Source organism: Leucoraja erinacea, chromosome 6 (assembly GCF_028641065.1).
Source record: "Leucoraja erinacea ecotype New England chromosome 6, Leri_hhj_1, whole genome shotgun sequence".
Taxonomy (NCBI): domain Eukaryota; kingdom Metazoa; phylum Chordata; class Chondrichthyes; order Rajiformes; family Rajidae; genus Leucoraja; species Leucoraja erinaceus.
Window position 1 is genome coordinate 48,248,233 of NC_073382.1, and position 15,606 is coordinate 48,263,838.

Here is a 15,606-nt window from a genome sequence, read left to right on the forward strand (position 1 = left end):
TGAACCAATTGTCGGGTTGTCTGTTTGGGTTTAGGATTATTTTTCCTGATTTATAATCTAGGGTTTATGAACAGCAATGTTGGTCCTATCCTTGCTGTTCGCAGCTTTGGTGTTTTGTCCCTTTTAGTTGTACTTTTCCAGAGCAATATAAAGTTTTACTTCTCCACATTTTTCTTCTTTTAAGGGAATGTTTTAATTACTTGCGTTGTTCCCAATAACAGCCTCAAGAATCATTCTGACAGCTCTTGACTTCAAAACTGCACATTAAACTCATGATTTAGTCTCTGTGTGGGTCTGCACATTGTCCACACAGCATACTTAAGATGGTGTCTTCCATATATAGAAGCTTTTTGTGATTGGAGTGGTGAAGTGGCGCAGTTGTAAAGTTGCAGCCTTACTGTGCCAGAGACCCAGATTTGATACTGGCTACGGGTGCTGCCTGTACAGAATCTCTCCATTCTCCCTGTGACCATGTGGGTTTTCTCCAGGTGCTCCCGTTTCGTCCAAAGACGTGCAGGTTTGTAGGTTAATTGGCTTCAGTAAAAAAAAAAATTTTTAATTGTCCCTGGTGTGTACGATAGTGTTAGTGTACGGGGTGATCGCTGATTGGTGTGGACTCGGTGGGCCGAAGAGCCTGTTTCCACTTTGTATCTCTAAAGACTAAAGAATGCAAGTGTTTCTTTAAATGAGACCCATGATTGCTAACTCTGGCAACATTGTGCATCAACGTTAAATGGGAGCAGGTGCGACTGTGTTCCCACCGATCTACATGGCAGTGTGCAAACTCCTTGTGGTCTGGGGAAGGTGGAACGGTATTGGGGGAAGTAGCCTCATTAGTAAATGTAAATCAGGGTCATGACATTCATGGGATCCCAGTGACATTTTAACCTGTTCCCCAGCATGGTACTGCCAAAGCTTTTGAAAACTACTAATGCTGCAGAAGTGTGAAGTAAATTCCTTAGCAGGACCAAGAGGAATACAAACGCTGCAGCATCAGATGTTTTTTATAATTCATTTAAAAAATACAGTCCACAGTTGTTATTACGGACCTCTTTATAACGGGTTTCAGCGATAGCGGACCAAATCTAGTGTAACCGAGACGTTTGTTTCTATTGGGAACAAAGGAACGAATGTTTTGCGCTCACCATGTTCAGTCTTTACTCAATTTTTTGCCTCAGATTATTATTGCAGTGATTGACCATGGCTTCCAGTGTGTTCATTTTTTTTTAATGTATTCAAAGTATAATGTATTTGTGTCCTTTCCTGTTTATTTAGTTTAGTTATGTTTATTGTCACGTGTACTCGGGTACAGAGAAAAGTTATTTTGCTGTGTGCTATCAAGTCAGTGGAAAGACTATACATGATTACAATCAAGCAGTCCACAGTGTACAGAAGTGTATAATGTTTAGTGCAAGATAAAGTCCTGTAAAGTCTGATTAACGATAGTCTGAGAGTATCCAATGTGGTAGATTGTGTTTTGTTTAGTGCATGTTTATTTTCTGTTTTTCCAATACTGTACATATTTATCCCCATACTCGCTTATAGTGGACAATCGGCAATAATGGATGCCATTCCTCCCTCCCTCCCATTTGCAGTTTCTTTTAAACGTTGCAACACCAGATATTTTGGTTGAAACTTTAGAAATGTAAAGCATTGCATCTTTTTTAAAACCATCCTGCATTTACATTTGAAATCTTTGTATCGTTTCTTATGATAATGGTGCAAAATAGAATTAATATTTGTAGAAACAGAGAAAATAGGTGCAGGAGTATGCCATTCACCCTTTGTGCCAGCACCGCCATTCAATATCATCATGGCTAATTATTCCAAAATCAGTATCCCGTGCTGGCTTTTTCCCCCATATCCCTAGATTCCCTTAGTTCTAAGAGCTAAATCTTTCTTGAAAACATTGAAATTGTGACAGTACTTAGAAAAATCAGAGCATGTTAATCAACAACACTATTAATACTTTGGAAAGCTGAAGGTTTCATATCATAGAATGGAAATTCTCTGAAAGCTTTTAGAGTGAATAGTGATAGATTTATCTATATATGAATGAACTGGTGTAAAAAACTAGATACGAGCTTGGACAGGACATGTTTGCACTTACTTCCCCAAACTTGGGCAGCACAGTGGCGCAGCAGTAGAGTCTCTGGCCTTACAGCGCCAGAGACCCGGGTTTACAGCGCTAGAGACCCGGGTTTAGTCGGGTGCTTTCTGTACAGAGTTTGTACGTTTTTCCCGTGACCTGCGTGGGTTTTCTCCAGGAATTTGTTTCCTCCCACACTCCAAAAACTTACAGGTTTGTAGGTTAATTGGCATCAGTAAAATTGTAAATTGTCCCCCGTGTGTAGGATAGCGTTAGTGTGCGGGGATAGTTGGTCAGCGCCGACTCAGTGGTCCGAAGGGTCCGAAGGGGCCTGTTTCTCTAAACTAAACTAAACTTGTGAAAAAGGGTTACAGAGAACAAGGTTTAAAGGATAGACACAAAATGCTGGAGGGCAGCATCTCTGGAGAGAAGGGATGGGTAATGTTTCATCCACCAGCACGGCAGGCCGCCTTGCACATGCGCACTGCTACGGCCAGAACATCCTCCCCCCTGCACATGCGCAAAGCCACGGCCAGCACATCATCGGCTGCCCTGCGCATGTGTACTGCCACGGTAACTGGTCGGCACTGGGCACTTTCTCCCTCGCTTTGAATTGTGGGAGATCTGGCCACCATTGCTGTCCGGTCGCTGCCTCACCGCGACCGCTGAAAACCAACGCAGAATCACTCCCTGACCCTGGATCTGGAGTAACTCCCTGGAGTAACTCTTGCTTCTGGTTTCCTGGTCCTCCATAAATATTCTAAATGGAATTTAAACTGGAGGTGGTGGAGGGCTGAACACTAACAACCTGTTGCATTTTATCTGTTTATTTATTGTGTATATATATATGGTCTATGGTATATAAACACACTGAAGTGTGCATGCGTGTAAGAAGCGCAGCTTTCCAGCACCTTATCGGCTGCAAATCGGTGTCAATCTGGTGGACCATTTTCCTCTAGTCATGGGGGTGGGGGAATTGGGAGGGGCCTCACAAGTGGAACAGCTTAGGGCCTCTCTTCATCTAAATCTGGCCCTGCCTGCAGTGTCACTCCAGCATTTTGTGTCTATCTTTTGTTTAAACCAGCATCTGCAGTTCCTTCCTACACACAAGGTTTAAAGATTTGTTGTGCTGAAGGTAAATGTGAGGAAATGTTCTTCATTTAAAGAACACAGCATTCTTAAAACATTTATATTCCATTTTACAGTGGAAAGAACCAGTATGGAGAGGAATAGGTTTTAAAGCAGAACCGTCTTTGATCCTCAGTAAAATGTTATCTTCCCATGCATTAAAACAGGCTCCATTATTCTAATTTTGGATTTAAAGAAATCACCCTGGTGGTCACGCGTTATTCCATTTACTCAGATGCCAATAATGTCAAAAGAATCGAGTAAATCGAATGAGCATTTGACGGCACTGGGCCTGAATGCACTGGAGTTCAGAAGGATGAGAGAGGACCACATTGAAACTTAACAAATAGTGCAAGACCTGGATAGAATAAATGTGGAGAGGATGTTTCCTCTAGTGGGATAGTCTAGGACCAGAGTCCATAGCCTCAGAATAAAAGGATGTATCTTTAGAAAAGAGACGAGGAGGGTGGTGAATCTGTGGAATTCATTGCCACAGACTGCTGTGGAGGCCAAGTCGATGGATATTTTTAAGACGGAGAGTGGCAGGTTCTTGATTAGTACGGATGTCAGGGGAGAAGGCAGGGCAGGAGAATGGGTTTGAGAGGGAAAGAGAGATCGGCCATGATTGAATGGCGGAGTAGACTTAATGGGCCGAATGGCCTAATTCTGCTCTGATAACTTATGAACATAAAAGCTTAATACAAACAAAAAAAAAGTGATTAACCAGGGATGAAATTGCACTTGGGAAGTAGAACAGAGTAGCTAGATCTGAACTTCAAAGGAAATGATTTATATGAGATTATTTTAATAGGCTTAGTGAGCAATGCTTGAGTAAATTTGTAATTACAATCTTTTATTTGCAGATATGCTTCAGAAGAAACCTTCAATGGACGACTTTGTTGATGCCTTGGTGTCAGACCTGGATTTAAACTTTGAAACCTTCTATTTTGATTCTGAGTAATTGGAAAAGATACCTGCAGGATATTTAACTTACATGTATATCCCTGCAATAATTGCAGAATTCATAAATGCGTATTTGTATATAATGCGATTTATAAAAATAATTTCAATGTCATTGACATATTTTGTATTGATTGGAACCCAATTTAATTTTAGTTTTTATTAAAATATATGAGTTTTTGAACCGTGTGTAAACGTTTATCAAAAGTAAAAAGTTGATGCTTTTAATTAGCTGTGTTTAATTTTCTGGAGCAGGATGAACTTATTTCCTGGGCACAATTGTGTGTTATTACCAGGGCTATCAATAGCCAATAATGTGTTTGATTAACAAGTCAGCATATTAATGTTAGTCATGCTTGCTACCAGGAACAATTATGCCCCCAAAATTTAATGAAAAAATGTTTTACAACACTAAACAGTGGCTGTACATGGCCGAGTATATTATCCTGATGCCCTTACTGTCTAGCACTTCTGCTCTATTGATGTCCAGCAAATGGTTTAGGTTATATTATTATCATGTTCAATGGTTCCGTGGTGCTTTATTGCCACCCGTGTGACATGCAAATGCACAGTGAAATTATTTTCTTACACACAGTCAGTAGAGTATTGCCATACCATCTCCGGTAAGATGTGGCAAGTTATAGCACAATTTTCCATGTACCAATGTACTTTGAAAAGCTTTGTTTTGCATGCTATCCAAACAAATCAAATAATATACGTGTTTAAAAAAGAATTGCAGATGCTGGAAAAACTGAAGGTAGACAAAAATACTGGAGAAACTCAGCGGGTGAGGCAGCATCCATGGAGCGAAGGAATAGGTGACGTTTCGAGTCGAGACCCTTCTTCAGACTGATGTGGGAGTGGGTAGGGGAGGGCGGGAAGAAGAAAGGAAGAGGCGGAGACAGTAGGCTGTGGGAGAGCTGTGTATACGTGAGATAATATACGTGAATCCAATCAAGCCAAACCCAAGCACAATAGGTAGAGCAAAGAGAAAGATACATAGTGACAAATGTAGTTCTTAGCATTATAGTGTAACAGTTTAGTTTAGTTCAAAGATACAGCGTGGAAACAGGCCATGCGGCCCACCAAGTCCACGCCAACTGTCTATATCATCTGTACACTAGTTCTATGTTTTCCCAGTTTGCATCGAACACATTATCCCACAGGCAATTTATAGAATCCAGTTAACCTACAAACCTGCATGTCTTTGGAATTTGAAAGGAAACTGGAGCACAGGGAGAAAACCCACGCGGTCACAGGAGAACGTACAAACTCCATACAGACTGCACCTGCAGTCAGGATCGAATCTGGGTCTCTGGCGCTGTGAGGCAACAACTCTACTGCTGTGCCACCATAGTCCAGAGGCAAAGTCCAATGTCCTCAATGGGATAGAGGTGAATCGGGCAGTTCCTCAGCTTATGGAAGGACCGTTCAGAAGCCCGATAACAGATGGGAAGATGATGTTCCTGAGTCTGGTGGAGTGCGCTTTCAAGCTTTTATAAGTTCTGCCCCATGGGAGCGGGGAGGAGGAGGAAAGGCCGGGATAGGAAATGTTTTTGATTATTAAACTGCTGGGAAAGCAACCCAAAATCTCACCCATCCTTATTGGCCCGAGACGCTGCCTGACCTGCTGAGTTACTCCAACGCTTTTTGTCCATCTGCAATTTCTTGTTTCTACTTTCTTATCTTCAAACTCTAAACATTCGTACACCTTAGACTACCTCGTATGGTACAACCAGGGACAATGGCCCAACTCCCACACCCTGGGAAATATCATTGTTTCCTAAATCAGAAGGAAATAAGCAATTTCACTTCCATCTACTGCTGCTGGTGCTGATTTTGTTTCCTTGCTGCGGCGGTTCCTCATGTTTTACCAGCTTTAGTTTTGTTCGCGTTTCCACTCAGTGGGTATTTCCTCAAAGGTCTTTTGAAAGCAGATAAGAACAACAACCTAGCCTTCAACATTTCTATTGTTTTGCTGAGGAACTCAGTTGTTAATTAAACAGTATTTGTCTTTAATAAATCTAAGCTGACATTTTTTTTTGTAGCCCATACCTTTCTGGCTGAAATTTACCATATTATCCCAGATCTCTAACATTTCCCATCCCTGTTTACTGGTTTGTGAATGCTGAATTTATCCCTCTCCATTCTAAATCCCATTTTGGGATTGAGCATGCATGGGTCATATTTCTACATGATACAAGATACAATTTATTTGTCATTTGGACCCCTTGAGGTCCAAACGAAATGACGTTTCTGCAGCCATACATTACAAACAAATAGACCCAAGACACAACATAATTTACATAAACAATCACATTGCTGTGATGGAAGGCCAAAAAAACTTATCTCTCCATTGCACTCTCCCCCCCACGATGTCAGAGTCAAAGTCAAAGCCCCCGGCTGGCGATGGCGATTGTCCCGCGGCCATTAAAGCCACGCCGGGTGATGCAAGGTCGCACACCGGGTTCTTGATGTTAGAGCCCCCGGCGTGCGCTCGCAGAGTTCCGCAGCCATTCAAACCGCGCGGGGCGGTGCTGTAAGGCTCCGCTCCAGGAGCTCTTCGACCCCGCAACTTGGGCGGGAGAAGTCGCCGTTGCGGGAGCCCTGAAAAGCGGTCTCCCTCCAGGGACCTGCGGGCTCCCGGTGCCGCCGTCCCCCAGACCCGCAGTTGCAGCCTCCGAATCTCCGGAGGTCGGGCCGCAGCAGCGCTCCACCACCGCTCCACCCGCTCCGGACTCGGCCAGCTCCGCGACGGTGTGGTGAGTAGTCGGCACCAGAGCCCCCGGTCTTCCTGTTGGAGGCCGCTCCTCGTTGCAGCCCCAACGACAACGGAGACCCGACAAAGAAAAGGTCGGGTCTCCCGTGCAGATTAAAAGGGCATCAACTTCCACCAACAGGGTTGAGAGTTGAAGATAAATCGGCCATGATTGAATGGCGGAGTAGACCTTAATGAGCCAAATGGCTTAATTCTGTTCATATAACTTATGAACAGTCCCTGGGGAATTAGCTGACCTCAGCCAGGCAGAAGGAGATTATTTCTCTTCACTAAGAATGCAAGTATTAGCTGGGATGGTATGAATATGATTGGAAAGGAACATTGGTTAAAATTAATAGCCTAAAATATTTGCTTTTAGAATGTGGAATGTTGAATACAAATATTTTCTTCAGATTGCAGTGAATATAACTGGCTGTCATCTTACATGAAGAGTGAACTGATCACGCAGCTTTCATATTAGTTGAGTTACCTCATTTGGCTCAGAAGGTAGAGTTGCTGCTTCACAGCGACAGAGACCTGAGTTCAATCCTGACCTCAGGTGCTGCCTGTGTGGAGTTTGCAGGTTCTACCTGAGACCATGGGTTTCCTCTGGTTTCCTCCCACATCCCAAACATGTGCGGGCTTGTAGGTTAATTGGCCTTTGTAAAAAAATAATGTTGGTTCCGCCTGGTTACTTTGTGCTTTACTTTGTAAACCACGATCGACAGTTCCTTGATTCTTCATTTCAACGTTGATCTAGATCTCCCTCTAAACTGGAGCTACAGACTAGCAGTAGAGTAGAGTTGACGCAAGGGACTGCAGATGGAGGAAATTAGCAAAAAAAATCCAAAGTGCTGGAGTAACTAAGTAGGTCAGGCAGCATCTCTGGAGAACATGGATAAGTGACGTTTGAGGTTGGGACTCTCCTTCAGAGTGGAGTTTAATTTTTGTTTAGAAATACAGTGCAGAAACAGGCCCTTTGGCCCACTGAGAACGTGCCGACCAGCGATCTCCTTACACTAATACTATTCTACACACTAGGGACAATTTACAATTATATCAAGCCAGTTACCCAACAAACTTATCCGTCTTTAGAGTGTGGGAGAAAACCGGAGATCCCGGAGAAAATCCACGCAAGTCACGGGGAGAACACACAAACTCCGTGTAGACAGTACCCGTAGTCAGGATCGGACCCAGGTCTCTGGCGATGTAAGGTGGCAACTCTACTGCTGCGCCACTGTGCCACCCAGAAAGTTGTTGAGGCAAAGTAGAATTCCTGCAATCTTTGGTATACAATCTCAGCACATCAGCCGTTAATCATATCCTGCTGTATAAATTAGCCCCGTCAGCCACTTGCATGCCCCCAGAAACCAAACCAACCAGTCTTGTTATTGTTACCTTTGAGCTTGAAGCACGAACAACATGAAATGAGTTCCACTTTAGTAAAGTTACAAACCATATATTAGGTGTCTTTCTTTCCGCCTCCCACATGTATCAGTGCCACACTGCTATCATGAGTACTTTCATAATGAAAAGGACTGAAAAATGCTGCGTTTTATTCAACACTATTAAATCTAACAGTGCCAGGGTCTGGAGCTCATATTAAACATCTCAGGTTTCTTTAAATCAATGGTTAATTGCTAATGCAATTTTGCAGGCACTTTAGATAATTGCAGGCACAACCCTATTGAAAACTCTTAATTTTGTAATAGACTGCCATAATAAAGTGAGTAATGTATACATTTGACTCCATTGATTGATTGAAAGTTGCAGCATGAAAACAGGCCCTTCGGCCCACAGAGTCCACCCGTTCACACTAGTTCTATGTTATTCCACTTTCTCACCCACTCCCTACACACTAGGGGCAATTTACAGAGGGCCAATTAACCTACAAACCTGCACGTCTTTGTGATGTGGGAGGAAACTGGAACACCTGGAGGAAGCCCACCTGGTCACAGGGAGAACACCTCTGTCACCCCATTTATTATCGGTAGGATTTTCTTTCAAGGTGGTTACGAAAAGGGATCGTGAAAAGATATATGGAAGGGATATCAAAATTAATACAAATTCATTCCATTCATTATGAGGAAAAACAACAATGTGAGTCCTTAAAAATTGGTAGGTGATATATTTTATGAAACTAAGCAAATGACAAACTCAAATGATTTCTGAATGTCATTATTTAAGGAAGGAGATAGCATGTTCCAAAGAACACAAAGTGCTGGAGTAACTCAGCAGCTCATGCAACATAACTGGACAACATGGATAGATGACACTTTGGGTCACGACCCTTCTTCGGACTCTGTAGGTTTTGCACTATTTCTGTGGCAAGGGGATCATCACCTCTGCACATGCAAAAATAGAACTCTCCACCCGCTGGAGACATGAGATGCGTGGGTGAGGGAACAAGTCCGAATCCTGCTTACCAGTGTTAAAACGGAAACAAAAATGAGTTGGTCATTCCCACATAGTTGTATTTTGTTTATATATAGAACTAGTATTTTTTGCTACTGATCCAGGTGAAAGAAGTAGGTGATGAGGGAGTGGGGATGCTCCATATACCTGCCACCCTTGCAAGCTTAGTGTAGAAACAAGGAATGGCAGATGCTGGTTTACACTAAACAGTGCAAACTCCACACAGACAGCACCCAAGGACAGGGATCAAACCCTGGTGTCTGGCGCTGTTATGTAGCAGCACTATCAACTGTGCCACTGTGCCACCCCTGGGATAGGGATCTCCTCAGGAGATTGGACTCTGGGATGTATCAGATCAGTAAGGTTGGGCCTTATTGTGCAGAACAGAATATTACAGGCATGAGGAATGGCCTTTCTTGGGAGCATGAATCCAAGAAAGTGAATCGGGGTAACCACAATTGAGTTTATAGTCAGCGCAGAAAGATATTCTGCCACTGAACCAAGAGATTTATTTCCATAATACAAGTTCACATTTCTCACCACATAGAGGGAGGCCATTTGACCCATCCAGTTATCACCAGCCTGCAAAACTTTCTCCTCACTCACTCTCCCTAACAAGTGGCAGCACAGTGGTGCAGCGGTAGAGTTGCTGCCTTACAGCGCCAGAGACCCGGGTTCAATCCTGACTGGATGGTTCAGTCCTGTATGGATGGAGTTTGTACGTTCAACACGTGACCGCGATGGTTTTCTCTAGGTGCTCCAGTTTCCTCCCATACTCCAAAAATCGCACAGGTTTGTAGATTAATTGGCGGCTGTAAATTGTCCCCTAGTGTGTAGGGAACAGATGCGAAAGTGGGATAACATGGAACTAGTATAAACAGCTGATCGATGGTCGGCGTGGGCCGGAGGGCCTGTTTCTATGTTGCATCTTTAAATCAATTTATTAAAACTGCCTTGGCACCAACGCTTCCATCTCGAGTTTTCCAGACTGTGAGAGCCGTGTGATTTTTCATAGTTTTAAGGCACTTGGAATCTGCACGGTGGCGCAGCGGTAGTTGCTGCCTTACAACGCTAGAGACTTGAGTTCGATCCTGACTATGGGTGTTGTTTGTACAGAGTTGCTTTGAAGAACGGTCTCGACCCGAAACGTCACCCATTCCTTTTATCCAGAGATGCTGCCTGTCCCGCTGAATTACTCCAACATTTTGTGTCTACAGTGTAAACCACCATCTGCAGATCCTTCCTACGCAGAGTTTGTACCTTCTCTCTGTGACCGAGTGGGTTTCCTCCGGGTGCTCCGGTTTACCTCCTACATCCCAAAGACATGCCGGTTTGTAGGTTAATTGGCCTCTGTAAATTGTCCCTAGTGTGCCCTTTTCCACACTGTATCTCTAAACTATACTAAACTAAACTAAACTAAGTGAATGATTACAAACGTAATACATTTCTGCGGGTTGAAAAGATATAGTTAATTAAAAACATGAAATTGAAAACATTAATCTGAAGTGAAAGAGGTTTTGAAGAGATCCAAAGCCATTAATCACCATCAAAATCAAACGGGTCTTTGATATTGAAACGTTTTAATTGGCACATGATCTGAGAGGAGGTTTTTCCCTCATCTGCAAATCCAAGCAGAGTAAATAAGCAGATTGAGTTTGAGTTTAGTTAATTGTCACGTGTACCGAGGTGCAGTGAAAAGCTTTTGTTGCGTGCTAACCAGTTTGGGGAAAGACTATACATGAATAGAATTGAGCCATCCACAATGTACGGATACATGATAAAGGGAATAACATGAATAACGTTTAGTGCAAGATTAAGTCCAATCAAAGATATTCCAAGGGCCTCCAATGAGGTAGATGGTAGCTCAGGGGTGCTCTCTAGTTGGTGACAGCTGATAACAGCTGGGAAGCAACTGTCCCTGAATCCAGAGGTGTACATTTTCACATTTCTGTACAGGAGTATAGGAGAACAGGATAATGAATTGATACCAAGTCTGAGAGAAGTTAGGAAGCATAAGAGGAGGGTCTAGCAAAATAAGCAAATAAAGTGAGAGCAGGAAAGAAGGAGCAGGTATGCTGAAGGTGCACAGAAATGCTGGAGAAACTCAGCGGGTGCAGCAACATCTATGGAGTGAAGGAAATAGGCAACGTTTCGGGCCGAAACCCTTCTTCAGGTATGCTGAGGAGGGTTTAAAAGGTGAGGGATATAATTACTGAAGGAATAACTCCCAAAGATTTGTGGAAAGAGTTTGTTTGATAAGAGAGAAAGGTTGTCAAAGGCATCAAATATACGTGTGAGTAGATAAGGTCAAAGAGATTGGGTGATACAGGAAAGGTAAGGTTAGAGGCAAGGTCATGGAAACATTTATTAGGGAGAATGAGCTTCTTGGGAAGTTCACAGCCCAGGGCGATAGGCTGATGTGGATTTGATCTGTGGCAGATTTCAAGTAGCCTTTGGCTTTTATTAAGACCATCAAAGAGAAAGCAGAGGGTGTGGTTCCAAAGAGAATTCTTTCACTATACTCAATGTCAGACGTGAAGATAATGACTAGTTAAATGTATTCCCCTCCAACGAAACGTAATTGCATGGAATTTATATACATGGAGTTTATATACATGGTGTTACATGGAGTTAATATACATGGAGTTTATATACATGGAGTTTATATACATGGTGTTACATGGAGTTAATATACATGGAGTTAATATACATGGAGTTTATATACATGGAGTTTATGTACCACAAATTTATTTCATTTTCAAGAGTGTTTTATTGCCATATGCCCCAAAACGAAACAATGAACTTCTTTCATCACTTCTGGCTGTAAGCCTTCCACCACCTCCAACTATATCATTCCCCAGCCTCACACAGCCCGGTTTTACCTTCTCCCCAAAATCCATAAGCACAACTGCCGTGGCAGACCCATTGTTTGTCCCTGCTCCTGTCACACTGAATTCATTTGCATGTACCTCAAATCCATCCTATCCCTCCTGGTCCAATCCCTACCTCCCGACCTATGTCCAAGACACCTCACACATCCTTTGTTTCTTCAATTACTTGTTTTCCATGTCCCCACTCCCTCCGTTACAATGAATGTCCAGTCACTCTATCAAGAAGGCCTTATTGCTCTCCGTGTCTTCCTCGACCACAGAACCAGCCATTTTCCCTCTACTAACACTCTCCTCTGCCTAGCAGAGCTGGTCCTTACTCTCAACAACTTCTCCTTCTACTCCTCCCACTCGTATGGGCCCCAGCTATGCCTGCCTCTTTGTTGGGTACGTTGAACAATCCCTGTTCCAGGCCTACACTGGCCCTATCTCCGAACTCTACCTCTGCTACATTGATGACTGCATCGGTACTACATCCTGCACCCAAGCAGAACTCATATACTTCATTAACTTTACTACTATTTTCCATCCTGCACTCAAATTCACTTGGATCATCTTCGACACCTGCCTTCCCTTTCTTGACCTCACCATCTCCATTACAGGATTTAGACAGATGTCTATTATACACCTACCGACTCCCACAACTATCTAGACTACACTTCTTCCCACCCTGCTTCCTGTAAAGACGATATCCCCTACTCCCAATTCCTTCGTCTCCGCCACATCTGCGCCCAGGATGAGGTGGTCCAAATCAGGATATCAGAGATGTCCTCATTCTTTAGGGAATGGGGGTTCTCCTCTTCCATCATAGATGAGGCCCTCGTGTCTCCTTGGTACCCCAAAGCTCTGCTCTTACTCCCCCTTCCCCTAGTCACAAAAGGGACCGAGTCCCCCTAGTGCTCACCTTTCACCCCATCATCCGTTGCATACAAAACTTAATCCTCTGAAATTTTCACCACATCCAATGGGAGCCCACAACAAGTCACATCATCCCATCTCCACCCCTTTCTGCTTTCCGCAGAGACCGTTCCCTCTGCAACTCCCTGGTTAATTTGTCCCTTCCCACCCAAACCACCCCCTCCCCAGGTCCCTTCCCCTGCAACGGCAGGAGATGCAACACCTGTCCCGATACCTCCTCCCTCGACTCTGTCCAGGGACCCCGACAGTCCTTTCAGGTGAGGCAGAGGTTCAGTTGCACCTCCTCCAACCTCTTCTACTCTATCTTCTGTTCCAGATGTGTACTCCTGAATATCAGTGACACCAAGCTCAGACTGGGCAATCTTTTTGCTGAACACCTTCGCTCAGTCCATCTGGACCTACACGATCTCCCATTTGCTAAACACTAAAACCCTAGCATTCTCATACTGACCTTTCTGGCCTGGGCCCTCTCCACGGTCAGAGCGAGGTTAAATGCAAATTTGAGGAACAGCGCCTCATATTTCACTTGGGTGATTTACAATCCAGTGCCATGAAGTAACCCTCGCTTTCCCTCTTGTTCCATCCCTATGAATAGTTTCACTTTCCTCCTGATTAATGTTACTGTTTGCATGCCGCATTGCCACCTTCCCCTCAGCCAACAATGAACCATTCTAGTCTGGGTAGCCAGCCAACAATGAACCATTCTACATTGCTTTGATCATCATCTGCTTGGATCTCTCCCTTTCACACCTTACATGCTCTTTATATCCTTCCATATCTCCAGTACATGCTCTTTATATCATTCCCTCTCCCCTGACTCAGTCTGAAGAAAGATCTCGACCCAAAACGTCACCCATTCCTTCTCTCCAGAGATGTTTCGCCTGGCCCGTTGATTTTCTCCAGCAATTTGTGTCTTATCTACAATGAGATTCTTACTTGCAGCAATACAATAGCTATGTAAACACAGTGTTCTTGTTTTTATTGTATGTGTTCGTAGTACCTTTTTTGAAAATGTGGAGATAAGTGGGGTAGTGGTTGAGTTGCACCTTGCCCCACTTAGGAAACCTGAATGGAAACCTCTGGAGACTTTGTGCCCCACCCAAGGTTTTCGTGCGGTTCCCGGAGGTTCCCGGAGTTTTTTGTCAGTCTCCCTGCCTGCTTCCACTACCTGCAACCTCCGGCAACCACCTGCAACCTCCGGGATCCGCACGGAAACCTTGGGTGGGGCGCAAAGTCTCCGGAAGTTTCCGTTCAGGTTTCCTAAGTGGGTCATGGGCAATATACAGCACCAGAGACCCAGGTTCAATCCTGACTGCGGGCACTGTCTGGCTGTAGTTTGCACGCTCTCCCTGTGACCTTGTGGGTGCTCCGGTTTCCTTCCACAATCAAAACACCTGCAGGTTTGTAGGTTAATTGGCTTTGGTAAATTTGTAAACTGTCCCTAGTGTGTAGGATAGTGCTAGTGTATGGGGTGATCGTTGGTCAGCATGGACTTGGTGGGATGAAGGGCCTGTTTCCGTGCTGTATCTCTAAAGTCTAAAGTAATTAAGGATCAGCTGGAGCACCCACAAGGTCACAGGGAGAGTGTGTAAACTCCATCCAGACAGTGCTAATGTAAGGGGGTCGCTGGTCGGCACGGACACGGTGGGCCGAAGGGCCTGTTTCTCTAAACTAAACTAAGCTAAACTAAACTCAAATAAACTACAGTAAACTAAACCAAACTATACTAAAAAGTTAAACAAAAAAGTGGCTTGAGATGAGATGAAATACATGTGCTGTAGATGCCAGGAAGATGCTACTAATACTCACCCACCAACTATTAGTGGTCTGATTGCGTATCTCTAAAACAAAGAGCGCATTATGGTGTATTGTTCAGGGACTATACACAACACACAGTTCTGATTCTCTTGCCATGAAAAGTCGCATGTACCTAGTCATAAAATATAAAGGCTCTTTGTTTTGTCTCACACTGAAGTAGCTAGCCCATGAAATGGAATGTGGTGCAGGTAGTAATCTACACTTCAGTCATTGTAGTCGATGCAGAGGCTTAATTCCCTGGAAGGGTTTGCTTCTTGGAGGCATATCATAGGAATTTGCATCCATGCACTCTCAAAGAGCCCACAACAAATTAACAGTTCTACATATCACAGACCACGCAAAGAGCACTTTCATCTGTCTGATCTTTGAGGTCAGTCTACTTTCGATAGCTGAGGGCTTATATTTTGTTTTAAAGGCTCTTGCTGCTTGAGTGGCTATTGTAATATTACCCAGCCACTGGCAGGATTCCTACTGCGATTTTGAACTATGGGTGTATGGAATGTATTTTCATTCTTGTTGCTTTTGATTAGGATTAGGCATGCTGGCTGAAAACAACATCGCGACCCACTTGCAGTTGGATTCCTGTACACTTTTCTTTGTTCTCTTTCCTGGTGTACATTAATAAAAATGTC

The 15,606-nt window shown here is 43.8% G+C and overlaps 1 protein-coding gene across 2 annotated transcripts in view; it reads left to right on the top strand.

Annotated features, from left to right (window-relative positions):
* The window catches only part of LOC129698087 (mitochondrial intermediate peptidase-like), a 77,995-nt gene extending 73,634 nt beyond the window's left edge, over positions 1 to 4,361 (top strand). For both annotated transcript variants that reach the window (XM_055636952.1, XM_055636953.1), the window contains one exon: positions 4,081 to 4,361. In XM_055636952.1, the coding sequence (XP_055492927.1) occupies positions 4,081 to 4,178 (98 nt within the window). In that variant the 3' untranslated portion in view covers positions 4,179 to 4,361. The remainder of the gene's footprint in view (positions 1 to 4,080) is intronic.
* The last annotated feature ends 11,245 nt before the right edge of the window (positions 4,362 to 15,606 follow it).